The sequence below is a fragment of the Peromyscus leucopus genome, chromosome 2 (genome assembly GCF_004664715.2).
Source record: "Peromyscus leucopus breed LL Stock chromosome 2, UCI_PerLeu_2.1, whole genome shotgun sequence".
In the NCBI taxonomy this organism is placed as follows: domain Eukaryota; kingdom Metazoa; phylum Chordata; class Mammalia; order Rodentia; family Cricetidae; genus Peromyscus; species Peromyscus leucopus.
Window position 1 is genome coordinate 129,897,824 of NC_051064.1, and position 27,021 is coordinate 129,924,844.

The 27,021-nt window shown below is 46.8% G+C and overlaps 2 protein-coding genes across 8 annotated transcripts in view; one reads left to right on the forward strand and one right to left on the reverse strand.

The window, feature by feature from the left end:
• Window positions 1-3,948, reverse strand: part of LOC114682054 (S100P binding protein) — a 42,128-nt gene extending 38,180 nt beyond the window's left edge. For 2 of the 7 annotated variants that reach the window (XM_037202953.1, XM_028855845.2), the window contains exon 1: window positions 3,855-3,948. The gene's annotated coding sequence lies outside the window, so the exon portion shown is untranslated. Of the gene's footprint in view, window positions 1-3,695; window positions 3,784-3,854 lie in introns of those variants that run through there. The other 5 variants (XM_028855842.2, XM_028855846.2, XM_037202952.1 and 2 more) reach the window with 4 other exon arrangements.
• A 146-nt stretch (window positions 3,949-4,094) lies between these two features.
• Yars1 (tyrosyl-tRNA synthetase 1) overlaps window positions 4,095-27,021 on the forward strand; it is a 29,943-nt gene continuing 7,016 nt past the window's right edge. Inside the window, exons 1-8 of the mRNA XM_028855841.2 lie at window positions 4,095-4,361; window positions 11,150-11,296; window positions 11,437-11,612; window positions 14,786-14,915; window positions 18,922-19,002; window positions 22,452-22,544; window positions 24,932-25,067; window positions 25,848-25,933. Coding sequence (XP_028711674.1) covers window positions 4,197-4,361; window positions 11,150-11,296; window positions 11,437-11,612; window positions 14,786-14,915; window positions 18,922-19,002; window positions 22,452-22,544; window positions 24,932-25,067; window positions 25,848-25,933 — 1,014 coding nt within the window. The 5' untranslated portion in view covers window positions 4,095-4,196. The remainder of the gene's footprint in view (window positions 4,362-11,149; window positions 11,297-11,436; window positions 11,613-14,785; window positions 14,916-18,921; window positions 19,003-22,451; window positions 22,545-24,931; window positions 25,068-25,847; window positions 25,934-27,021) is intronic.

Genomic DNA, 27,021 nt, shown 5'->3' on the forward strand with positions numbered 1-27,021 from the left:
CCCAGCTCTTGGGAGGCAGAGACAGGAGGATGGATCTGTTTGAATTTGAGGCCAGCCTGGTCTACATGGAGAATTCCAGGACAGCCAGGGATACATAGAGACCCTGTCTCAAAACAAATCAAAACACAACAACAATAACTTGTAACATAATGGACCTCCATAGTCACCACTCAGCACCCAAACTACCACCAACCCATTGCTGATCTCTCACTCCATTCATTTCTCTCCTTTACTGGGTTATTTTGAAACAAAGCTCAGGCGTTACATCATTTTATTTATAAATAAGAATCCTGTATCCTAAAATATCCTGCTCAGGGACTGGAGAAGTGGCTCAATGGTTAAAAGCACTGACTGCTTTTCTAGGGACCTGGGTACCATTCCCAGCACCCACAACTGTCTGTAACTCTGGTTCCAAGGGATCCTATATCCTCTTCTGATCTCTGCAGGCACCAGACATACATGGTGCACAGACAGATATACAGATAAAAATCTATATACATAAATTAATAAAAACTTTAAACTCTTGTTCAAATTTCTAATTATCTTATTCGTATTTTTCAGGCTTAAGGAAAAGCAAACCAAGCAGCATCTAAATCAGGCCTAAAACTGCAACAGGCTGATCTGTCTTCTAAAGATTTCCTATCTTTTCCCCACTGCAATTATCTGTTAAAGAAAAGTTTCTATGAATATAAATATTCACAACAATAAAACCCACCAAATTTAGGAGAGCACAACTTTCTGGTAGTAGCATGGAAACAAAAATGGCAAGGAGACATGGATCAGACTTTGTTATTTTTTGTTTTGTTTTGTTTTTGAGACAAGGTCTCATGTAGCCCAGGCTATCCTGAAACTTGCCAAGGATGACCTGAATTCCTGATTCTCCTTTCTTCCTTTGCCTACCAAGTCCTAGAACTATGGGAACCATACCAAGAGTTTTGTTTTTTAATCAGTAACAAAAAAATCCAACAAATATGGAGATGAAAAATAAACTTGGACAGTAAGTATAACCATTACTATGCTACCTTGCTTAAGTTTTTATATGTTTGGAATATGTAATTTAAAAAATATTTTTAGGGATAGCTAGATAGCTCAGTAGCTCGGGAGACAGAGGCAGGCAGATCTCTGAGTTCAAGGCCAGCCTGGTCTATAGACCAAGTTCCAAGACAGCCAGCTATACAGAGAAACACTGTCTTGAACAAGCAAAAAAAAAAAAAAAAAAAAAAAAAAGTTTTGATCTTTTTATGTGAGACAGGGTCTTACTATGTGGTATCCCTGGTTGGCTTGGTACTCACTATGTAGACCAGGCTGGCCTTAAAATTATAGGTGGGTGTGGTGGATCTCTGTGAGTTCAATGTCAGCCTGGTCTACAGTTCTGGGCCAGCCAGGGCAACAGAGACCCTGTCTCAAAAGGAAAAACAAAAACAAAAACACAACAAAAATTAAGTTATAAAGCCAGTGTAAAAAATACACCAAATACTCCCAAGTCTCAAATATTTCCCCCTACAAAATAGGAAACTTCACAGTATGTCAGTCTCACAAGGTTTTTAACCAGAATCAAGTAAGACTCTGAACATAAGGCACTTAGTACACTACAGATACAGTTAAGAAGTGGTGGCTAGGGTTATTATTTCAGCCCACAATCTGCATCTCAACTGAAGAATCTGAAGCACAGGAATGGTAGGGAAAAGGCTAAACTGATAAGAAACTTCCCCCAGATCTATTTCAGGAATTATTCAGTAGAATCTACTCAGTGAAACATTTAACCATGTTGCCACTAAACCAGACTGGATGGATAACTGAAATATCAGGTAAAGTCTTCAAATTAATGGCCCCGGAAGAATCTTTGTATTAGAGGCACTGGGCAAAAATTCAAAGACCTCATTCATTTGAAGTCTCTGAACGTCAATATAAATGAGCCCAATATCTGTATTCCTATCATTTGGGAGGGTGAGTTCAAGGCTACCTGAGGCTGCATTTCCAATTCCAAACCAGTAAGGGCTATACTCAAGAAATGTGGGAGGGGAAGGGCAGTGTTTGAGATAAGGTCAATTTGAATTTTCAAGGGAGGAAAACCTTCAGGAAAACTGAAGTTCTAGCAAGGCATGGAGGTACACACCTTTAATCTCAGCATTTGAAAGACAGAGGCAGGTGGATCTCTGAGTTCCAGGCTAGCCTAGTCAACACAAGTGAGTTACAGGCTAGCCAGAGGGTACATAGGGAGACCCTGTCTCTAGGTCCCACAATTACTTCTCTCCCATGCTACCATCACCGGCACTTGCCTGGTAAATCCTTTAAATATGGAGGCTTCTCTATTTTTAAGGGAAGAATATTTTCCTATTTCCAAATTCTCTCAATTCTTCTGCTCCACATCTCTGTGTGACCCTATTCTGTCCTTCCACGTCTCTCACCTGTCCACCCCCTTCTTCACACTTTAGCGTACCACCCCCTCTCTGTTCTCTAACCTCCTGGTTGCAACCTCAGAAACTGGTTCCCTACCTATTTTTATCTTACCTCAAAAAACCTATTGCCTTAGAGCACAAAGCCTCATTCTATTTAGGACAGTAAAACTCCAGTGCCAGATGTATATACTACACATCCTCTTTCAAGGCTCTAAAACCAAAACCATCACCAAACTGGGTCTGATATGCAGGGCCAAAAGCAAGGATCATTTTGCAAAGGAGGGAACTTCTCACTGGCCCTTAAAGTTCCAATCTCTCCGAAACACAATACACGTGAAGCACACAGCGCACACAAGAAAGCTTTATCACTAACAAGGCCCCAATTGAAAAAAAAAAAAAAAAAGCGAACTGAAATTATCAGAATTTTGTAACTTCCTCTGGGATAACTGCAAACACTGTAAAAATGGAAAGACAACTCCTTTGGAAATCTCTGCTTTAGGTAACAACTCCCGAGAGTAGGGTGCCAAGAGCCCCACATCGGCCCAGGCAGCAGGATTTTTCTGAACTGAAGCAACAGGTTTCTTTGTATTAAAAATGGTCTGTTAAAGCTTGGGGCCCCTAACTACCACGGAAAAAAAAAAAAAAAACCAAAAAAAAAAATGAGAGCAGCCAGTGAACTGCGTCCCCTCTTGGTGGCCCTCTTCCGGGCTCATCCTGAGATGTCCGGAGCGTTCCCGAAGGCCGGCCCTGGATGACACAGAGCAAGGGTGGCCCAGGGATGCCTTTCCAAGGATCCCGCCTGGCCGGCCCCGGAGGAACACTGCCACGGCGCCCCGGGCCTTTGCACTTGCCTCCTCCCACTTGTGCGAGCGAGTACTCGCCGCCCCGCGGATAGCGGGAGAAGCGCGGGTTCTCCCCGCGCCCCTCCCCCCCAGGGGCGACACGGGTCCCCGGCGCCTCGGGCGGACGGTGCACCCAAGCTCCGGGGGCCGACGGCGACGGCCACACCTCGGCAGGCGGCGGCCCACGGGGCCCGGGAGTGGGGTCGTCCGCCCCCCGCCCCGCCGCGCCGCGCCGCGGGAGCCCGCCATCCTCGCTCGCCCTAGCAACACCCACCGCGGCGCCAGCCCGGGGCCAGCCAGACCCCTTCCCCCCCCGCTGGCGGGGCCGGCCGGCCCGGCGACCCGGCTCGCCGCCCGAGGACCTGACAGCTCTTGCCCTCATCAGGACGAGGGGCGTCACTCGCCCCCGGACGTGGAGGTGGGGGGCAGGGACAACCTCCCCGCCCGCCATCACCTCAGGAGCGAGAACCAGCCCTTCCCTCAGCGAGACGAGGGCCTCCCTACTCCTCGCGGGGGCAGGCGACGTTCGCGGCCCCGTGGAGAAGCAACAGGCGACCCCGGCCCTCCGCCCCGACGACGAAAGCCGGCCCTCACGTCCCTCCCGCTCTTTCACCTCCGGAAGCCGGGCCAAAGCCTGGGCGAACGGCTGCACCTCACTCCGCCCCCTGCGCCATTTTATCGCCCCCTCCTCGACCTCCCCCACCCCGAGGCTGCAAGGCCAACACCAGGGGGGGAGGGCAAGCACACAGTGATTGGCAGGAAACCGCCCCGCCCCTGAGCGGGTTGCGTCCCCGGGCAGCCTGCCCGACCCCGCCTTCCGCACCGCCTACCCTGGCTGACGGCTCCGCCCCTTCCTGTTTCATCGACCCGTTCGGCACTCCGCTGCTCCTGACTGCGTGCTACTCCAGGGCGGAAGAGAACCTAGGCCTAGCAAGCGGAGCTACGAGCTCAGCTGATGCAACCCGAGGGGACGAGCGTGACAGTTCCCGGCACGCGGCGACGGCGGCGAACGAGGAAAGGGCGCGGGTGCCAGCTGAGCGCGGGAAGCGGAGAAAGCGGAGCCATGGGGGATGCTCCTAGCCCTGAAGAGAAGCTGCACCTTATCACCCGGAACCTGCAGGTCGGGCCTTGGGGGTTGAATGCGCCGTTGTGTCCTGGGGACTCTTGAGTCTAGTGATCCCGAGCCCAGCCCTGAGTTCTAAGTGTGTAGGGCCTCGGTCTCCGTGCCCGGGCCGTTCTAAGGCCATCTCTACCAGTCAGTCGATCAGTAAGTTAGTCAGGCAGCCCATTCCCAGGGTGCAGAAGAAACCACAGCGGACTCACCTTTTGTGCGCACTTTTCTTGTGCTGTAGCCATTCTGGAGCTAAGAACCCCATTCCACCCGTCCTATGATATGCGGGGCGCAGTGCTAGTCTCTAGGGAGTAAGGGCCGTATCCTCCCAGGGCTCCTGTGGAGAGAACTAGAAATTTAGAACGACTCAGAACTCAAAACATTAAAGGTAATGCAAGTGCTGAAAGTTCCTGTGCCTGAAGTTCCGGATAGAAATGGGGGAGGGTGGGCTGAAGAGATGGCTCGGAGGTTAAAAGCTCTTGCAGAGGACCCGGGTTTGGTTCCCAGCACCTGTGTCAGGCAGCTCAACACGGCCTGAAGCTTCAGAGGATCTGACATCCCCTTCTGGCCTCCATGGATACCTACACACTTAAGAAATAGAGAAGGCTTCCTCTGAGGAAGTGTCCTCCACACTGCGCCCAACATGTGCATCTTCCCTGCCCTGCCTAGATGCTTCTTTTGTTGTCCGCAACTACAAATGTAGGGGCAACCAGAAAAATCCCGAGAAGCAATTTCAGGCAGAGGGAAGACCCAAGGGGAGCAAGAAAACTGCTTCAGAGAGAAGGCTGGGGGTGTAGCTCACTTGGTAGAGCAACTGTGAGGGTCTGGGCTCAGTCTTCCGGGCCCTCACATACCCTTGCTCCAAGAAGACTGATTTATCTGGAGTGGAGCAAGCAACGTGCTGTTCAGACAGACCCTTGCCAGCAGAACTGTCTCCATCCTTGCTCTTAAGACCCTGGCCTCTCCTGTTCCTCCACAGCACTTATCACTGTTGTTTGACTTGTTCGTTCAGGAGAGGCAGGCAGGAGCCAAGTCATGAGAGCCTTGTAAATTCTTTTACAAGCCAGATAAAGACTGGATTAGACTTACGCTAAGGGCAGTTGCACCACCAAAGCGTCTTTCTGACCTTTATTTATTTGTTTTATTTAAGCTGTAATGCACTGTTCCTGGGTGTGGTGGTACATGCTACCTGTAATTTCAGCACCTGAGAGGCAGAGACAGGGGGATCACTTCAACCTGGAGGCCAGCCTAGTATAAATAGCTAGCTAGGGCTACATACGGAGACCCTGTCTCTAAAGTCATTCACACACACACACACACACACACACACACACACACACACACACACACCCCAAGACAAGGTTTCTCTGGGTAGCTTTGCGCCTTTCCTGAGACTCACTTGGTAGCCCAGGCTGGCCTCGAACTCACAGAGATCCGCCTGCCTCTGCCTCCCGAGTGCTGGGATTAAAGGCGTGCGCCACCACCACCCGGCAGCATTCACCCCTTTAGTCAATTTTTCTATACACACAAGGTTGGGGTTCTAGAACACTTTTATTTCCCCCAGAAGATGTTATATCCCCCAGAAGATGTGAACCAGCCTGAGCGTGGTGGCCCATGCCTGTAATCCCAGCACTTGGGAGGTGGAAGCAAGAAGACCAGGAATTTCAGGTCAGCTTGGGCTCCGAGCTGACCCTGTCTCAAAGAAAAAGAAAGCCTTGTAACATTAGCTGCCACTACCATTACCCACCCCTGCCCCCCAGCCCCAAGGAAGTAATATCAACTTTCTGTCTCTAAGTATATACCTCTCCTGGGCAGTTCCTATGACTGGAATAATATAACACGTGCCCATTGGTGTCTGCTTCGTTCACAGGCTAGTGTTGTACAGACACATCTGTGTTTTTGTTCCTAGTGGATTTTCATTCCTCATATTTTCTTCTTCAGCCCCTTCTCATTTTGCCTCCTGTTTTTCCGCCCCTAGCTCCTCCCCTTCCCCACCCACCCCTTTTCCTTCAAGTCTTCTCGCTCGCCTGCCACTCATTCTCTGCTCTAGCTCCCCTTCTTTCCCAACATGGCCTCTCCCACCCTCTTCCTTCTTCCCTTCCACGTTCTCTCCCCTCCCCAGGTCTCCCATGTCCCTTTCCTCATCTCACTGGCTTATTCTGACCTTTGGTCTCTTCCAGGAAACTGCTTCCCTTGTGGGAAAGAGCTCTGGTGTGTAGGAGAGAGTTAGGAAGGGGGAATAGAAACCCAGGGCCAAAGACACCCTGAAGGCAGAGACTGAGAGCAGACAGTGCCCAGAAACCAAAACCTGGACACTGAGACAAGAAGCTGATGCCTCTGCTCTTTATTTATTGTGCTTTGGCTTTTGAGACAAAGTAAATCTTATTTGAAAAAGAAAATGGGGGCTGGAGAGCTGGCTTCATGGTTAAGAACACTTGCCATTCTTGCAGAGAACCCAAGTTCAATTCCCAACACCTCCACCAGGTGCCCTGCAACCACCTGAAACTCCAGTTCCAGGGGATCTGATGCCTCTGGCTTCTGCAGACACCTGTACTCATATACAGACACCCATACACAGATACACATCATTAAAGCTAGAAGAAGTCTTTAAAAAGGAAAGGAAACGATACTGCCAGCTCCCGGGGCTCAGGTCAGATATCTGGGACCTGGAGCCCCTGTCTCCTCTCCCTTCAGCCAGGCTAACAGTAACTGGTCGATCTACCTTCGGAGTGGACCCACACCCACCTCTGCAGTCTGCCTTCCTCACTCCACTCTCTGCACATACCACATTGTATTGATCCATTCACTAACTGGTGGACATTGGAGTTACTCTACTCACAACTGTTGGTCTTTTTTTTTTTTTTTTTTTGAGACAGAGCTTGCATCAATGGTAGAATTGAGGAATTAAAGAAAGATACTTCCTCTTAGAATAGTTTAGAGTTCAATTCCCAACAACCGCATGGTGGCTCACAACCATCTGTAATGAGATCTGGTGCCCTCTTCTGGCCTTCAGGCATACATGCTGGCAGAATACTGTATACAAAATAAATAAATAAATCTTTAAAAAAAAAAAAAAAAGAATAGTTTAGAGCAAAAGAGAAGCCAAAATTTGAACTCTCTACTTCCCTCCCTGTGTCTTCCATCTGTCTGTAATTTGTGGTCTGTGGCCTGTCTGTTGTCTGGTTGTGTGTAGCTGTTGTCTGGTTCCTGTTGCTTGTCCCTAACAAAGAGTTTGCTCTGAATTTACTGAACAATCCAGAAATATGGCATAGAATGAGGGACACTTTTCTACAGAGATCTTTAGCAGAGTTCTACAAGGAAGAAGTTACTTCACCTGACGCAGAACAGCGCTCAAAACCTCACCCAGGTGTTGGCTGATTTCAGTAAATGGCACACACACTTATACACACACACACACACACACACACACACACACACACACACACACACACACACCACATCATCCCTGTTCTGGGGCCGTGGGAGAATACATAACTTAAGAGTAAAACAGCTCTGCATTTAGCACGGGTTGTAAAAGCTGACTGTGTGGGGAATCCAAGGCAAGTAAGGTTGGCTGCATCGCTCTCTTAGAGGCGGGTTAAGCTTGCAGAGACTGAGTACACAGGAGGACAGCAGATCGAGTATGCAATAGGATAGCAGACTTAGTGCACAGCCTTCAGTGGTCTCAAGGCGTATTAACTCTACAGCTAGGTCTGGGGAAGGTTCTATCCTTTGAAGGCAGGAGGATTTTCAGAAGCAGATATCACCACATGGTCTCTCGACGTAGTTCAAGGTACCTGGCTTCACTTGAAACTTACTTTGGGGTGCTAAACAGGCAGCTCAGCAATTAAGAGCGTGTACTGCTCTTGCATAGGACCCAAGTTCAGTTCCCAGCACCAAGGAAGCTGAATGGGCTTCAAAGGCACTTGTACACACCAACAGACATATATACATACATATAACTTAAAGTCATAAATCACTGAAAACAATGAAGCTGATGCTCATTTACCATTCCCCAAGTACTAGGAATGATTGAATTAATAATTGTACTAAATCTTTGTTTTTCTAACTTTTGGATTTTGAGATAGTTTCTTATATAATCCAGGATGGCCTTCAGGCATTTCAGATGTGTGCCTTACCATCCCACCTGGTTTTATTTGGTGCTGAGGATCAAACCCAGTGTTTTCTTCACATCAGGCAAACACTCTACTACCTGAGCCATATCTCCAACCATGTTTAAAACTTACAGAAGCCATACAGTGATGTATACTGTAATGCTTTGAAGCAACCGAAGGGAGTAATTTAGGTGGAATGTGAAATTAGGAACTAGACATGATGTGTAGCTGTGTTGATAAAGTGTTTGCCTAGTGGGCTGGAGAGATGGCTCAGAAATTAAGAGCACTGGCTGCTCTTCCGGAGGTCCTGAGTTCAATTCCCAGCAACCACATGGTGGCTCACAACCATCGATAATGAGATCTGGTGTCCTCTTCTGGTGTTCAGGCACACATGCAGACAGAACACTGAATACATAATAAATAAATAATATATATATATATATCTCATTATTTTTTATTTTTTATTTTATTTTTTTTAAAAGTGCTTGCCTAGTGTGACAAGCAGGGCCGGTGGGCTGTGAGGCACTCAGCAATTGGGACGTCCACATGAGATTTGCCTTTCAGATATGCTTGGTGTATTCACATAAACGTTTCCTTACAATGCCGTGCTGTTACAAAGATTACAGTAGTTTGATGCACGCAGACCTGTCACCCTCGAGGACAGTAGGGCAGGAAATGCTGAGGCTTCTACTGGGCTCCTGTGAGGGTACGTTAGGAGCAAGCTTGATCTGAGTCCTTCAGCTGTGGCAAGCTGGGAGGATGGCACTGTTGAAACTTCCAGAAGGTCCTTGAGAGCGTCAGCCATCAGCTAGGCTGACAGTTGGGCAGGTGTGAAGTCATCAATAATGCCAGAAACTCAGTGGTCCCTGGAGACAGAGTCACAGTGACCAGTCTCAAAGCTACCTTGCCTACGGTGATCAGCATAGGTGTCTTGGGAGCATGGTGGTATAATCTGGGGGTCCACTGTCTGATTTCAGGGTTTTTGTTGTTGTTGTTGTTAAGATTTATTTATTTATATATGTATGTATGTGCGTGAGTGTTTTGTCTGCATACGTCTGCACACCAGAAGAGGACATTGGCTCTCGTGGGACTACAGTTACAGATGGTTGTGAGCCTCTATGCGGGAACAGAACCCAGGACCTCTGGAAGAGCAGCCAGTACTCAGAACCACTAAGCCATCTCTCCAGCCCCTATTTTCAGTTCTTAACTCTTTGGGTGTGTCAGCTCATGGCTTTACCAGGCTCACCATTTTAACATAACTGTTTTTCTATTAACAGTCAAAACTTTATGTTCACATTGTTTGTAAATATTTTCTCCTTTTACAGCAACATCCTTTAAGTCAAAACATGTTATATTCATTTTGTCAAAACAAATTCTCAGTTCAAAACAATATGACATGTTTTCAACATAGCTTCCAGGTTTCACTCACCGTAGCTTACACAAAGGCCTAGGTTTGGTGCCTGACTAGGTATGGCATGGCAGCACACACCTGGAATCTCTGCACTCAAGAGGCAGAGGCAGGAGGATCAGAAGTTTGAGGCTAGCCTAGGTTACATGGTACCTTGACTCAAAACAAAAAAGAAGGTAGGATCAGAGAATTGCTGCCATCTAATGACTGAAAGAACGGTGTCAAAGACGTCTGAGCAGAAAGAGAGGTGGGAAACAGGAGAACAAGGAAGCTGGAGGAAGAACGTGTTTGGGGGGGAGGAGGAGGAGGAGGACTAAATGGTGTCCATTGCAGTTAGCTGACTCAGGTGTCTGTGAACCTCAAAGGAGTGTGGAGTGCAGGGGGGTGTGGCACACGGGAGGCAGAGGCAGGACGGTGGAGCTCACGGAAATGAAACTTAAGCAAATGAGACCGGAAGAGATGACTAAATTAAGACAGTGGCTCCGGGGTCTGATGAATGATTCAGCAGTTAAAAACACTGGCTGCTCTTCCTGAGAACCTGGGTTTGGCTTTGATTCCTGGCTCCTTTTCTTGTTTTGTTTTGCTTTTCAAAACAGGGTTTATCTGTGTAGCTCTGGCTATACTAGAACTCACTCTGTAGACCAGGCTAGCCTCAAACTCACAGAGATCCGCCTGTCTCTGCCTCCCAAGTGCTGGGATTAAAGGTGTGTCACCACTGCCAGCCTGATTCCTAGCTCCTAGATGGAGGCTTACAACCATCTGTAATTCCAGTCCCAGGGGATCTGACACCCTTCAGGCCTTCTGGGCCACTGCACATGCGTGATACACAGACATGCCTGCAGGCAGAACACCTATATACATGAAACTTAAAAGAAAAACAAAATGATTGAAAAAAAAAAAAAAAAAAAAAAAAAAAAAAAAAAAAAAAAAAAAAAAAAAAAAAAAAGAAAAAAAAAGAAAAAGAAAAACAAAATGTTTGTTGAGGTGACTACAGAAGGAAGGAAGGAAGAAGTAACTGAGGGTCGAGAGGGGAAAGAAGGAGAGAATTGTGCCTTCATACCCTAGCGTCAACGTCATTTCCTGGAAGAGGCACAGCAGCCACAGGAATGGCTTAGGTTGACTGTCAGCACTGAGAATATGTTTGGACTCCAGTGACATTTGCCTGCAGGCTCTGAGCCTGAACCCTGAACCAGTGACACGCGGCTTTGTTTGCCGGATAGAGGATGAGCAAGGTGGGGATCAGCATTAAACCAGCTCTTCTGCTTCCACAACAGGAGGTTCTGGGGGAAGAGAAGCTGAAGGAGATACTGAAGGAGCGGGAACTTAAAATTTACTGGGGCACGGCCACCACGGGGAAGCCACATGTGGCTTACTTTGTGCCCATGTCCAAGATTGCTGACTTCTTGAAGGCAGGATGTGAGGTAAGAACCCATGCTATGAACCAAGCCGTTGTCGCTGGTAAATGACCAAAAGAGATACTTAGCAAGGCTGGGGACAGGAAGTGGATGGAAGGTGCTGTGGCAGACTTACATTTTGGTGGCCTCTTAATGTTTCTGTCAAGGTAACAATTCTGTTCGCGGACCTTCATGCTTACCTGGACAACATGAAAGCTCCCTGGGAACTTCTAGAACTTCGAACCAGTTTCTATGAGAATGTGATCAAGGCAATGCTGGAGAGCATTGGCGTACCCTTGGAGAAGCTCCGGTTTATCAAAGGCACTGACTACCAGCTCAGCAAGTAAGCACTCGATGGCTCCTTGGAGACCTGGCGTTCCTCAATAATTACAGGGCTGGGAGTCCAGGCACTCTTTACATTGGGGTTGGAAGCTACTTGATACTACCTGTTAAGAACCATTAAACAGTTTATGCCTTTTGTTGGTTTAATTCACCCATCAAAAATGTACCGGCTTGGAAACGCCTAGGTTCTACCCTGTTTGCTACAGATATAAATGTAAACCTAACCCTAACCAAGCCTCAGCCTTGGAGCCCATAGCCTGTGGGAAGGGATGGGAAACATCCAGCCTCCTTTCTCTTTTGGCCTCAGCAAATAATGATGAAAGAAATGTGTGAGGAGGTTGTCATCCTCCCAACAGTGTTTGTTTGTTTGTGACAGGGTTTCTCTGTGTAGGTTTGGATTCTTTTCTAGAACTCACTCCGTAGACCAGGCTGGCCTCAAACTCAAAGAGGTCCACCTGCCTCTGCCTCCCAGTGCTGGGATTAAAGGCATGTGCCACCACCACCCAGCTTCTTCCAACAGTTTTTATTGTGATGTTGCATGGAGATGCTATACCATCTTATGTCAGGGACAGATTTGGGCATTTGTGGCTCTCATTAGAGGTGGGGCATCCTGAGATACCAAGGAGTGTCTATACCTTAAAATAACTTCTAAGTCATGGACACACCATTGCTTGTGAGAGTCAATTTGAAAGATGTTAAAGCATATGCTCTTAGGATGTGTAGAATAGTGTCTTAGAAGTGGAGCACAGATGACTGCTTGACCCTGGGAGAGTTAGAATCTCAGAGTAGGTGCAGGGAGACAAAGTACACCAAACACAAACCACAGGAAAAGACTGAAAAGTGGAGGCTCTCTAAGGCTGGCATTGGTGCACACCTGTAATCTCAGTGCTCAGGAAGCAGGCGCAGGTAGAGATCTGTGAGTTCAAAACCAGCCTGGTCTACAGAACAAGTTCTAAATCAGCCAGAGCTACTTAGTGAGACCCAGCCTCAAAAATAAATAAATAAATAAATAAATAAATAAATAAATAAATAAATAAATAAATAAAATGAAAGGTATAAGCTATGAAATAAATAATCAAAACTCGGAGAGTCAAGGAACGGTGGTGGAGCGTGTACTTGCTGTCCATGAAGTCCTGTGTGGAATTCCCAGCAGCCCCCACGTCAAATGAAGGCCTCTTCCACTACATCAAAAGTCAAATGAAAAAAATAGCAAGCCACAGGCTGGAGTGTAAGTCTGTGGTAAAGTGAATACTTCGCACACGTAAATTCTTGGTTTCAAACACACACACACAAATGCAAGCCACAAATGGCCAAAATTCTATGACATATACAACTGGCCCAAGATTAATATCCAATATTTCAAAAATTATATAACCACTGGATGATGGTAGCACACACCTTTAATCCCAGCACTCAGGAGGCAGAGCTAGGCAGATCTCTGTGGTCTACAGAGCGAGATCCAGGACAGCTCCAAAACTACACAGAGAAACCTTAAACCCTGTCTTGGGGGAAAAAAAAAACTACAGAATCAGGGAGGCATAGTGGTATATGCCTTTAATCCCAGCACTCAGGAAGCAGACATGAGTTCAAGATTAGTCTGATCTACATAGTTCTAGGCCAACCAGGGATAACTAGTGAAAAATACTGCCTCAAAAAATAAATAAAAATTACAATCAATTATTTTAATTAACCTCATCCAGTTTTAAAAAAAGAAAAAAAAAGATTCAATTGAGTTTTTCTTAGAATTCTCAAGTGACTAGTAATCGTATGGAAAAAAATAGTGGCCCCTGGTTGTTATTCAGAGAAATGGAGATTAAAATCATAGTGAAAAATCACAGTGTAGTCAATAAGTGGGAAAAAATTTTAAGTGCCAAAATAGATAATAAAATTTACAAAAATCTGGCTGGAGAGATGGCTCAGCAGTTAAGAGCACTGGCTACTCTGAGGACCTGGGTTCGATTCCCAGCACCCACATGACAACTCATAACTGTCTGTAACTCCAGTTCCAGGGGATCACACAAACATACATGCAGGCAAAACACCAATGCACATAAAATAGAAATGAACAAAAGAAAACTTTTTAATTGACAAAAATCACTTTGGGAAATGATTTGGCATTATCCACTGCAATTTGAGATTCAGATCCCCTCTGATCCTGGGAATCAGGCCACATAGAGGGAAATGTGCCTGTGTATACCAGTGTAGACACATGTTTACAGGACACTGCTTCCAGGCACAAATGCAAAGCTGAGAAGCAGCAACAGGCTCAAGATCAGGTTCCTCTAAAGGGGACAGAAGTGGTAGAATTAGGAGAGGGCACTGGGAACTACAGAGGTTTTCTTCAATTGCATGATAGGTACTGTTCTTTATGTTGTTACGCTGTTCTTTTTTTAGATTTATTTATTTTATGTATATGAGTGTTTTGTCTGTATGCATATATTCACACCCCTTGTGTGCCTGTGCCCACAGAAGTCAGAAGAGGACGTCAGTGCCCCTGGAACTGGACTTACGTATGGTTGTAAGCTATCGTGTGGGTGCTGGGAACCAAACCCAGGTCCTTTGCAAGAACAAGTGCTCTTAACCACTGAGCCACTTCCCCAACCCTTACACATAACTTCTTTTTGGGTTTTCAAGACAGGGTTTCTCTGTAGCTTTTGGAGTTTGTCCTGGAACTCACTTTGTAGACTAGGCTGGCCTTGAACTTACAAAGATTCACTTGGCCCTGCCTCCCAAGTGCTGGGATTAAAGGCGAGCACCACCACCGCCCAGCTTTAAAACTTTTTTTTAAAGGTAGAGAAGAAAGTTTGGGAAATTGTAGTGTTTATTGATTAAGGGATTCCAGAAGAGAAAAGGGGATGGCAATGACACAGTATGTCACAAGATAATAGCGGAACATTTTCCAGAACCAAAGGAAAACTAGAAATTTAAAGTAACAGGCTGGGGTTGGGAGGAGGGAGGACAGGGGAATCTGGGGTTGATATGGAAAATGAATAGAAAATCTCTTAATTAGAAAAAAAGGAGGAAGAAAAGGTAACAGTTTGGATGCATGAATGGATGTCATGTTGTAGAAGCCGAGGCTGTGCTATCTTTAGAATGTCCTAACGTCAGGGGCCTGTCCTGGGACGCAGGCCTGGGCCCAGCCTTATCGAGATCTCTTCTGCCTCTCTCCTTCAGAGAGTACACGCTGGATGTGTACCGACTGTCCTCCATGGTCACACAACATGATGCCAAGAAAGCCGGGGCTGAGGTCGTGAAGCAGGTGGAGCACCCTTTACTGAGCGGTCTGCTGTACCCTGGACTACAGGTACACACGAGGGCGGGGCACCCCTTACCTTTCTGCACTCTTTCTTGCTCTCCTTTGTGAGGATTTTTTTTTTTTTAGTGTGTATTGCTGTTTTGCTTACATGTATATCTGTATGATGGTGTCAGATCCCCTAAAACTGGAGTTAGAGACAGTAGTGAGCTGCCATTGTGTGTGTGTGTGCTGGGAATTGAACCCAGGTTCTCTGGAAGAGCAGCCAGTGCTCTTGACCACTGAGCCATGGCTCCAGCCCTCTGCACTGTTTCTAAGGAGTGGACACAAGCCTCTTGGGGCACTGGCTGTACCCTGTACTCACTCTTCAGGTTGCACTATACCTTCTTTCCTGGCTCTTCTCCATCCTGGATACTTCTTTATTGTAAGTCCCTATCTCCCATTCTGGTTTTGATCTTTGGTTGGTGTGTGTGTGTGTGTGTGTGTGTGTGTGTGTGTGTGTGTGTGTGTGTGTGTGTGTGTTTTGAGACAGGGTTTTTCTCTGTAGATCTGGCTGTCCTGTAACTCACTCTGTAGACCAGGCTGGCCTCAAACTCACTGAGATCCGCCTGCCTCTGCCTCCCAGGGCTGGGATTAAAGCCGAACACCATGACCACCCAGCTGCACAATTTTAAAGTATGAAGCTCAGTTGATTGAGTGCACAAGACTATGAGTTTGACCCCTAGTACCGCATGATCTGATCACTAAAAAAGTAAAGGCAGGAGGATCATGAGTTCAATGATGAGGCCTGTCTGGGCTACATGAGGAAATTATCCCACCCAGTTTTCTGTTTTTTTTTTTTTTGTTTTAATTTAAGCTCCATCTACTCTCCTAATTGCTGAGAAGTGTTGGTTTTCGTTCTTTTTTTTTCTTTTTTCTTATTTATTTTATGTGTAAGTGACCTGTCTTCATACACACCAGAAGAGGTAATCAGATCCCATTACAGATGGTTGTGAGCCACCGTGTGGTTGCTGGGAATTGAACTCAGGTCCTCTGGAAGAGCAGCCAATGTTCTTAACCTCTGAGCCATGTCTCCAGCCTTGGTTTTGGTCACACTATGTTCTTCTGCCTGGCTAAAAATTTGCAGGAAGTTTCCTAGCTCTGACTTCAGAGTGCTAAGATTATAGGTGTGCACCACCATGCCCAACCTTCCAGGATAGCCAGGGCTACACAGAAAAACCCTGTCTCAAAAAAGAAGAAAAAAAAAAGTCAGGCAAGTGTGGGAACCTGCCTTTAATCCCAGCACTTGGGAAGCAGAAACAGGGAATCCCCAGATAAGCTAACTGTTAATCTTACTGGATGACAGTAAAGATCACCAACACAAAACGTTTGGTCAGCTTAAGCAAGCTTTATTTTCTGTCACACAGGACTATCTCCCTAAAACTGTGTTTGAGAGAATAGGGGTTTTATAGCTCCAAAACTACAAGGCTAGTGTTTCCAAGGGTTTGGGTAATGTAGGAACTTAGCAGAACATTTTACCTTATCAGGGTGGAGGTCAGGGTATGAGGGTATGGAATGTCAAATTTCAGAAAATGGGACAAGACGTGATCAAGCAGGAGTGGACTTATTCTGACCTTAGCTTCTAATCAGGCCGGTCTTTACTAACTAGCAAGACTAGCCAAGTTAGTGAGCTCCAAGTTCAGTGAGAGCTGCAGCCTCAGGTGGGGAGCAGTGGAGGAAGACACCCCACACCCATCTCTGGCCTCCACATTCATGTATGCACACACACTTACACACACATGCCAGCTCTTCAACTTGTTCTTGCTCCACGTCTCCACTGCTTTGGATCATGAGTGTTTTTTAGAGCCGTACAACAGCCTGCTAGTGATGCTGTCTGTCTCCAGCCTGCATAGGAGGACTCTGGTCCATGCTCTATCTGCAACTGGTGTCCTTCAGTGCTGGTCACATTTCTCCTTAAAACTGTTCACTGGCAGGACATTACCAAGGTACCCTAGTATGGCATTCATGGTCTTACCTACTTTGTTTTTACTATTATTACTATTTTTGAGACAGGTTCTCTCTTTGTACCCTTGGCTGGTCTGGAACTCACTATGTGAAGCGGGGGGCCTTGAACTCACAGAGATCCACCTGTCCCTTCCTCCCTGGTGCTAGGACTAAAGGTGTACCCCACCATGACCAGCTATTTTAATTTTGAGATAAAGTCTTTGTAGCTCAAGCTGGCTTAGAACTCACTATGTAGTCCTCGATGGATCTGCTCTGCCTCTCCAGTATTGAAATTAAGTCACAAGCCACAATATCTTGCCCTCACCTCCTTGTCTAACCTCTGCACTCACCATGCCCTACATCTCTTGACGTTTGCTTTCAGAGACTGAACCATTCACTATTTTCCTAAACACTTCTCACACTGTTTCCTCTTGTAGTAGAAAGCTTCTATGTCAGTGGTTCTCGGCGTTCCTAATGCTGAGATCCTTTAATACAGTTCCTTGTGTTGTGATGACCCTCAACCATAAGATTATTTCATTACTACTTCATAACTGTAAGTGTACTACTGTTATGATTCATAATGTAAATATCCAATGGTCTCAGTTGACACCTGTGAAGGGGCTGTCGACAACCCCAGGGGTTTTGACCCACAGGTTGAGAACCACCCTCTAGTTTTTGGTGTATTTTGTTTTGTTTTGTGTTTTTCGAGACAAGGTTTCTCTGTGCAACAGCCCTGGCACTCGATCTGTAGACCACATTGACCTCAAACTCACAGAGATCCACCTGCCTCTGCCTCCTGAGTGCTAGGATTAAGGGCCTGTGCCACCATGCCCAGCTCTAGATATTCTTAAACCAAGTCCAACCCACAGTCTCATTCTAGGAAGGCTTTCCCACAGCCAGCTGAGTAGGCCACAGGAATCGCTTCTTCCTTGGTATTGGCCCTGTTCCATGAGCGTGTAGTTAGCCTGTACACACTGTGCTGAATGATCTATGTCTCTCCCCAAGTGGGTCACTGAGCTGCTTGCAGGGAGGATGTGGGTCTGATTCATCCCTGAACCTCCAAGGCTGGCACCAGGCCTCACAACTAATGAGTGATAGATAGTCAGGGTACAGTTAGTAGTCCTGGTTTGCTCTTTTTGGGGTTTGGGGTTTTTTGGGTTTTGTTGTTGTTGTTGGTATTGGGAAAGAGTGGGACAATTGACCTACAGTTCACATTATAGCATAGATTGATCTAAAACTCATAGCAATTTCTGTGTCTCAGCCTCTTGGTTGCTGGGGTTATAGTCATGAACCACTATACCCAGTTCAGGACTACCCTCCCCGTGCCTAAAGAGTATCAAGGAAACTTGACTCAAAAGCAAAGCCATAGAAATGATCTGAACACCGGGCCAGTGAGACTGCCCAGAAAATTAAGACTTGCTAGCCGGCCTGATATCCTGACTTGGAGCTCCTAAGACCCACAGGGTGAAAAGAGAGACTCAACTCCTACAAGCTGTGAGAGAGCATTGGGCCTCGTGAGTGAAGAACCTGTTCTACCTCTTATCTAAGTCATCATAAGCCTTTGGTTTTGTTGGAGGTTTGGAGCTAGGGCCTGAATCCAGGACCATAGACAAGTTAAGCAGTTGCTCTTACCACTGACTCACACACCCTTCTTTCCCCAAACAGCATCTTACTATATTGTTCAGGCTGGTCTTGAACTCATGACCTCAGGATAACCTCTTGCTTCTACCTCCCCAGCAGATGTCATGGCAAGCAGGCAGGAGTCACTGCTTTATGCCAGTTCTTTGATGTGACATAGGCTGCCTTATTCAGTGGGGGACCTTTGGCATCACTCCCTCCCCGCTGCATTAGATAGACTAGATAGACTAGGAGCATCCGGAGAGCAGAGCCTGGGCCATCTGCACTACTGTTCACACCGGTTCTCGGCAGCTGTTTCTGAGCCACCAGGGAGGCTCTGTGTTAGTTATTCCCTCCTGGCTACCCTGTAAAGAAAATCATGTGATTCGAACTTCTCTGTGTCAGACCCATAGGGGACAAATACAGCGGGTGTTTATGTTCATGTTTCTTTCCACAGGCTTTGGATGAAGAGTACTTAAAAGTAGATGCCCAGTTTGGTGGTATTGACCAGAGGAAGATTTTTACCTTTGCAGAGAAGGTGAGTAGCCACTTCTCTCTCCCATGCCTCTGAGATACACAGCTGAAGCTGACTCAGTTATGAGGCACAGTCCACCAGTCAGACTTACACTGGCTGATGGCTGTCCTTGTTCTGTGGACCAGAAAGCAGTGTCCAGGACAACCCTGGTGTGAATGAGCTAGGCTGTCTGCCTCAGCAGCCCACACTGTCTTGGTACCTGCTCCCAGAAAGCTGCTCCAGGACTTGCTGGATTTCCAGGACTTGCTGGATTTCCAGGACTTGCTGGATTTCCAGGACTTGCTGGATCTCCAGGACTTGCTGGATTTCCAGGACTTGCTGGATCTCCAGGACTTGCTGGATTTCCAGGACTTGCTGGATATCCAGGACTTGCTGGATTTCCAGGACTTGCTGGATCTCCAGGACTTGCTGGATTTCCGGGACTTGCTGGATCTCCAGGACTACTTGCTGGATTTCCAGGACTTGCTGGATTTCCAGGACTTGCTGGATCTCCAGGACTTGCTGGATTTCCGGGACTTGCTGGATCTCCGGGACTTGCTGGATTTGTTCCTTCCCATGGCTACCAGTCAGGAGTGTCATTCTCCTAGAGCATTTGGTTTGCGCTGCCCTGAGTTTTAGAGAAACCACGGATCTCAGAGATGACGTTTACCAAGGTTCGGGGGGAAATCGGCACAAACACAGTTCTTTTCTCGGAAAGAGCTTGAATACATTGGAGAAGTTGTTGTGGTTTTAGTTTGGGGTTTTGGGGGAGAGGGGTTGTTGTTGTTTTCTTAATGTTTATGGGTATTTCGCCTGCATACATGTCTATGCAGCAGAAGCCAGAAGAGGATGTCAGATACCATAGGCCACCATGTGAGTGCTAGGAACTGGACCCAGGTCTTCTAGAAAAGCACCCAGTGCTGTTAACCACTGAGCCATCTTGCTGGCCTCTGTAGTTGGTAATTTTTCAGAGCTTATCAAAACCTGATCTTGGCAAGGTGTAAAGAAAACAACTCGAAAGAGCACTGACTGCTCTTCCAGAGGTCCAGAGTTCAATTCCCAGCAACCACATGGTGGCTCACAACCGTCCGTAATAAGGTCTATTGCCTTCTTCTGGTCATACATGCTGTATACATAATAAATAAATAAATAAATCTTAAAAAAAAAAAAAAAAAAGGAAACAACTCAAGCAGAAATATAAATTCCAAGACTACTTTGACAACTCTAAAACGTTCCTGTCCATTGACCTAATAAATTCTGCTCCTGGAAACCTGACCTCAGGAAATAAGAACAAACAAACCAACCTTGAGTTGTGTGTGAGAGTATTTACCACATTATTAATTTAAAGGAAATATTTAGAAATAAACATATCCAGTGGCAAAGAATTAGATAAAAATGTCGTGAAGGATGAAGAGACAGACGGCTTAGTAGGCCAAGTGCTCTCTTCGCACGCAGGAGGACTTGAGTTTGAGTCACTTAGATGCCTGCCGTTGTGATGTGTCCATAGTCACAGTCTGGGAAAGGCAAAGGCCATGGGTACTGGGGCTCATCAGCCAGCCAGCTGAGTCAAAACAACAAGCTTCAGGGGCAGTGAGAAACCCTGTGAAAAATATAGTGGAGCCGGGCGGTGGTGGTGCACACCTTTAATCCCAGCACTCGGGAGGCAGAGGCAGGCGGGTCTCTGTGAGTTTGAGGCCAACCAGCGTGAGTTCCAGAGCAGCCAAGGCTATTACACAGAGGAAACCCTGCCTTGAGAAACAAAAACAAAAATATAGTGGAAAAGCAATTTTGAAGACATCCCAATGTTAACCTCTGGCCTTTGTATGTATCCACACAAGTGAGTGCACCCTCATACTTGCATGTACATGCATGTGTGCTCACACACACACACACACACACACACACACACACACACTATACTAAAATAGTTTTCAGATTTATTAATGGTTGGGAAACTTGTACAGTGTTTTCTTGGCAAGGGTAGCACAGTTTTGGTTTTTTGGGCCAGGGAAGGAGTTGAGGCAGGATGTTACTGTGTAACTTTAGATGGCTGGAACTCCCTATGTAGACCAGGTTGGCCTTACCATCATAGAGATCCTTCTGCCTCTGCCTGCACCTCCAGGGTGCTAGGATTAAAGGTATATGTCATCATAGCTGGCACAGCAGGTTGGTGAGACAAGACCTCTTACAGCCTAGTCTGGCTTCTGACTTGCTGTGTAGTCAAAGATGACCTTGAGCACCTAATCTTCTTGCTTCTACCTCCCAAATGCTAGGATTATGGGTGTGTTCCCCCATGCCCAATTCATGAGGTCCTAGGGATCAAACCCAGCATCTAGTGCTACCAACTGAGCCTTATCCCAGCCCTTGTATTTTTAATCATTGAAACAGGATCTCAATATGTAGCCCTGGCTAGCTATACCCATAATGTTTTACTTTTTAATGTGTCTCATTGTCCTGTCTGCATGTATGTATGTGCACCATGTGCATGCCTGTGGGATGGTTCTGAGCCACCATGTGGGTGGTAGGAACCAAGCCCAGATCCAAGTGCTCTTGACCACTGAACCATCTCTCTAGCCTCATAGTGTGTTTTTTAATGACTCTGGAAGCTAATAGTTGTAAGCTAGGTGTGATGATGCATAGCCCAGGCTGGCCTTCAGTTTGACATGTAGCCAAGAATGACCTTGAACTCTGATCCTCCTGCTTCCCACCCAAGTGCTGGGATTACAAGTGTGTCCTGCCAAGCCTGGCTTCTATGATTTTCTTTGTATCCTGCTTAATTTTTTTATTTTATGTAAATGGGTGTTTTGTCTGCATATATGTCCATGTACCACATTCCAACCCAGTTTCTGTCTTATGTGTAGCTCTCTGTCGATCCCTCTAGTTAACAACGAAGACCACGTATCCCACAGCCTGAACTCAAGTCACTGTTGCTTTCTTGTCTGCTGAGTCTTTTTCTTAGCACCTGGTTACAGAAAATGCTTCAGGGTAGAATGTGTAGTGGGCAGAGTGCACTCTCAGCAGCCACATGGTGGCTCACAGCCATCTGGAACTGCAGTTCCAGGTGATCTAGTGCCCTCTTCTGCACCAGGCATGCATGGGATGCACAGTCGTACATGCAGGCAAAACACCCATGCACGTACAACAGAAAGAAAATTATATATGTTCTGCTGGGCAGTAGTGGCGCACGCCTTTAATCCCAGCACTCGGGAGGCAGAGGCAGAAGGATCTCTGTGAGTTCGAGGTCAGCCTGGTCTACAGAGCGAGATCCAGGACAGGCACCAAAGCTACACAGAGAAACCCTGTCTCAAAAAAAAAAGAAAGAAAGAAAGAAAAGAAAACTATATATATGTTCATTAAAGAGACAAGGAAGACTGTAGTACATAGTGCCCTGAAGTAGCTGGTCAGACCCAATAAGAACAGAGCGCTGAGGAGGAATTTATATTTATATCTGCTTTGCTGTGTTTTCATTCCAGTACCTCCCTGCACTTGGCTACTCAAAACGGGTCCATCTGATGAATCCCATGGTCCCAGGATTGACTGGGAGCAAAATGAGCTCGTCAGAAGAGGTAAATTAATAACCCCTTCTATTTATGTATTGGCGGGAGAGTCCCATGTGCCTTTACCCAATGAGACACATCACCAGCCCAAAGATTATGTTTCTCCTTTCTCTTTGTGTTTTTGGTTTGTTTGTTTGTGGGAGGGGCATGGGGTTCAAGACAGGGTTTCTCTGTGTAGCCCTAGCAGACCTGGAACTAGCTCTGTAGCCCAGGCTGTCCTGGAACTCCCCGAGATCCACCTGCCTCTGACTCCTGAGTGCTGGGGTTAAAGGTGTGTGCACCACCACCCTTTCAATTTTATGTAGTGTTGGGGATTGAACCTAAGGGCTATCTCATGTTGTACAAGCAACGTTCCACAGCTACACCCCCAGGCCACAGCCCCTTTCATTTGTTTACACACTGATTTGTTTGTTTGTGTGTATGTGTGTGGGTCCACACCTGCAGTGGCCCAGGACCCGTTCCGGCTGCTATTTACTAGATGACAGACATACTGTGCCTCACAGCACAGACATTCAGACTCTAGTTAGCTAGGGGACCGCTCGCTGGAGTCTTCACTCTATCTTTCGCTGAAGTTTTCTAGATTCTAGAAATGGTTGTAGGGGGCTGGCAAGATGGCTCAGTGGGTGAAAGTGCGTGTTGACCGAGCCTGATGACCGGGGTTCCATCCTTGGTCCTCACACGGTAGAAGGAAGGAACCAACTTCCCCAAGTAGTCCTCTGACCTACATACCTGGGCCACTGCAGGTGTGGACCCACACACATACACACAGAATGGTCCGATTACATGGCTTCCTTCGGCCATCTACTTGTAATGGTAGCACTCTGGAGGATGGAAAGTGCACGTCAGCCTTGGTGGCAGACACCTTCACCTGCCAGCCATCTCACCAGCCCTAGCTTCAAACTGTTAATGAGTGATGTGCCACCTCACATAACTAAAATCTCCATTTAAAATTTTTAATTTTAATAGCTGAGCGTGGTGGCCTTGAATTATAGCACTTGGGAGTCAGAGGCAGGCAGATCTCTGAGTTTGAGGCCAATTTAGTCTACAGAGGGAGTTCCAGGACAGTTAGAACAGTTACACAGAGAAACCCTGTCGGGGGGGGGGGGGGGGGGGGGACGGGACGGGACGGACGGATGTCTATGGCCTGGCTGTAGTGGCACCACCTTTAATCCCAGCCCTTGGGAGCCAGGACAGGCAGGGCTACTCAGAAACCCTGTCTCAAAAAAAAAGGAGTGAGGAATGTTTACAGAACTAGAGAGATGACTCAGTGCTTAAGAGCACTCGCTGTTTTGTTTTGTTGTTTGTTTTTTTAAGATTTATTTATTTATTTTATGTGTATGAGTGCTCTATCTGCATTCTATCTGCATGTATGTCTTTTTTTTTTTCCTTCAAGGCAGGGTTTCTCTGTGTAGCTTTGCACCTTTCCTGGAACTCGCTTTGGAGACCAGGCTGGCCTCGAACTCACAGAGATCCACCTGGCTCTGCCTCCCGAGTACTGGGATTAAAGGCGTGCGCCGCCACCCGGCTGCATGTATGTCTTTATGCCAGAAGAGGACATCAGATCCCACCATAGATGGCTGTGAGCCATGATGTGGTTGCTGGGACTTGAACTCTAGTCCTGGAAGAGCAGCCAGTGCTCTTAACTGCTGAGCCATCTCTCCAGCCCCAATACTTGATGTTCTTTTTTTCTTTCTTTCTTTTTTTGAGACAGAGTTTCTCTGTGTAGCTTTGGAGTCTTTCACTCTGTAGACCAGGCTGGCCTCGAACTCACAGAGATCCGCCTGCCTCTACCTCCCAAGTGCTGGGATTAAAGACGTGTGCTGCCACTGCCTGGTGCACACTCACTGTTCTTGAAGATGACCCAGGTTCAGTTTCCAGCACCCACACTAGGTGGCTCACAACCACTTGTGAGTCCAATTCCAGGGCATCCAACATCCTCTTCTGACCCTGTAGGCTCCTGCATGCATGTGGTACATATACTCAGGCATACATACATACACATTTTTTTTTAAAATCAATGGATAAATAAATAGTCAGGGCTTGGGATATAGCTTAGTCGATAGAGTCCTCACCTAGCATAAATGAAGCTCTGGGTTTGAACACTACACAAAGCAGGCCTCGTAGTACATACCTATAATTCTAGCACTAGGGAGATAAAGGCAGAAAGTTCAGTTCAAGAACATCCTTAGCTACATAGCAAGTTTGAGGCTAGCTTGAGTTACAGAGACCTTAGCTCAAAAGAAGACAAAAGGAGTGTGTAATCCATCATGGAAAAAATGGATAGATTTGACTTCGTTAAAATAAACTTTATTTTTAAATTATATAATGTATGTTAAAGTTAGTTGAGTGCGTTCTCATTTTCAACCACAAGAGGTCTCTTCCCTCATGACTTCTAGGAGTCCAAAATCGACCTCCTTGATCGGAAGGAGGACGTGAAGAAAAAGCTGAAGAAGGCCTTCTGCGAGCCAGGCAACGTGGAGAACAACGGGGTTCTGTCCTTCATCAAGCACGTCCTCTTTCCTCTCAAGTCTGGTAAGGGGCCGTGCTGGAAGAGCCAAGTTCCTGCTGGGACTGTTCTTAAAACTGTCACAGAATCTTCCTGCAGGGACTGGCTGCCCTGAATCTCTGCCCTGATTTCATATATATGATGTGCATTGTGAGACTGGGCTGTCCCTCAGTTTGTGTGTGTGTGTTGTGTGTGTGTGTGTGTGTGTGTGTGTGTGTGTCTGTCTGTCTGTGTGTGTGTTATCAGGCGAGATCTGAGAGATCGTCAGGCTGCAGAGGGGTGTCAGAAATGAGAGTGGAGACAGACATTTTGAACTGGAATAAAAAAGAATTCTTTGTTATTTTGTTTGTTTTTAGAGACCGGGTTTCTCTGTGTAGCCCTGGCTGTCCTGGAACTCACTCTGTAGACCAGGCTGGCCTCAAACTCACAGAGATCTGCCTGCCTCTGCCTCCCGAGTGCTGGGATTAAAGACGTGTGCCACCACCACCCAGCTGAATACAAAAGAATTCTAAGCCATGATGTTTGTTGAATACACAGTTGTGGCTGCTTATCCAGTTAAAGAATAGGAAGGCTCATTGTAGAGAGCACGTCTAACATGCCTCAGATCCTAGATTTAATCCCAGCAGCAAAAACTGAAGAAATAAATGCCAGGGCTGGTGAGATAACTCAGTTGGTAAAAGTAAAATGCTTTAAATATGATATGTGTGTGCACACGCATGCACATCAATAGCAAGAACTAGAGATGGTCGTGCATTTGGCGGAGGACTGCTGTGCCTGCAGTTACTGACGTGGGATGTCTGTCGTAGAGTTTGTGATCCTGAGAGAGGAGAAGTGGGGCGGAAACAAGACCTACACCGCTTACCCGGAGCTGGAGAAGGACTTTGCCGCCGAGGTAACACCAGAGGAGAATGAGTGTGCACTAAGTCTAACAGCCTCTCCCTCCTGGACGAGCCACACAGCTCTGCCTTGATGCCCTCCAAGGCTGTTTTATTAGTGACTTAGATTTGGATTCAAGTAGTTTATGAAGTAGATGGGCCAATGGCAGATACTTAAAATACTGATTTTCATCCTTCTCCAAGGGGCTAGATGCATTGCAGTAAAGAACCTTTCTCCACGCCTGCACTGTGGGCACATACCCACACCAGACACATTTATACACATAATTTAAAAAAAAAGAAGTAGGCATGCTTAGCCAGTGAGCAAGTATATATTCTGTCATCAGCTATAAGAAGAGCTTCCCGGGGGAGGGACTAGGTTTTCATGTGACTCCAGAGAGTCGATGCAAGACTGTGGGTGGGGGAAGGGTTGGAGACGGCTCAGTGGTTAAGAGCACTTTCTGCTCTTGCAGAGGACCCACATCGGGCAGCTCACAACTACCTGGGACTCTAGCTCCAGACACTCTGCTGCCCTCTTCTGCTTCCAAAGGCTACAGTAGTGTCAATGTGTACAGGCACACATGGACGTGCAACTTAAAAATGAAAAGAGGCTGACAGGCATGTATTGGATTTGGTTTGGTTTGAGGGTTTTTTTGTTTTGTTTTTTGGTTTTTGGTTTTTTGAGAAAAGGTTATATTGGATTTTTAAAACACAGTCTCTCTATGTAGCCCTGACTATCCTGGAACTCATAGAGATCCACCTGCTTCTGCTTCCCCAGTGCTGGGGTTAAAAGTGGGTATCAACATGCCCCAACTAAGAGAAACTTTCCCCCAGCCTCGGGAGTTGGTGAAGTGGGCTGACTCACTTGACTTTGCATCCCCTTCCCTTGGGGGGGGGGGGCAGCAACTGGGGAACCACTTGGAGGCAATGCTAGATATCAGCGGGTCTGAGTGGCAGCTGCAGGGGACTCTGATCTCTGAGGTCTGGAAGCTTGTGTGGCCCATTTGGGGATGTGTGGCAGACATTACTCTGAAACCCTTCTCTGTTGTCTGAGGCAGGCCACAGAACCCACATCCTTGAAAGCAGTTCTTTGTGGGAATGCTGA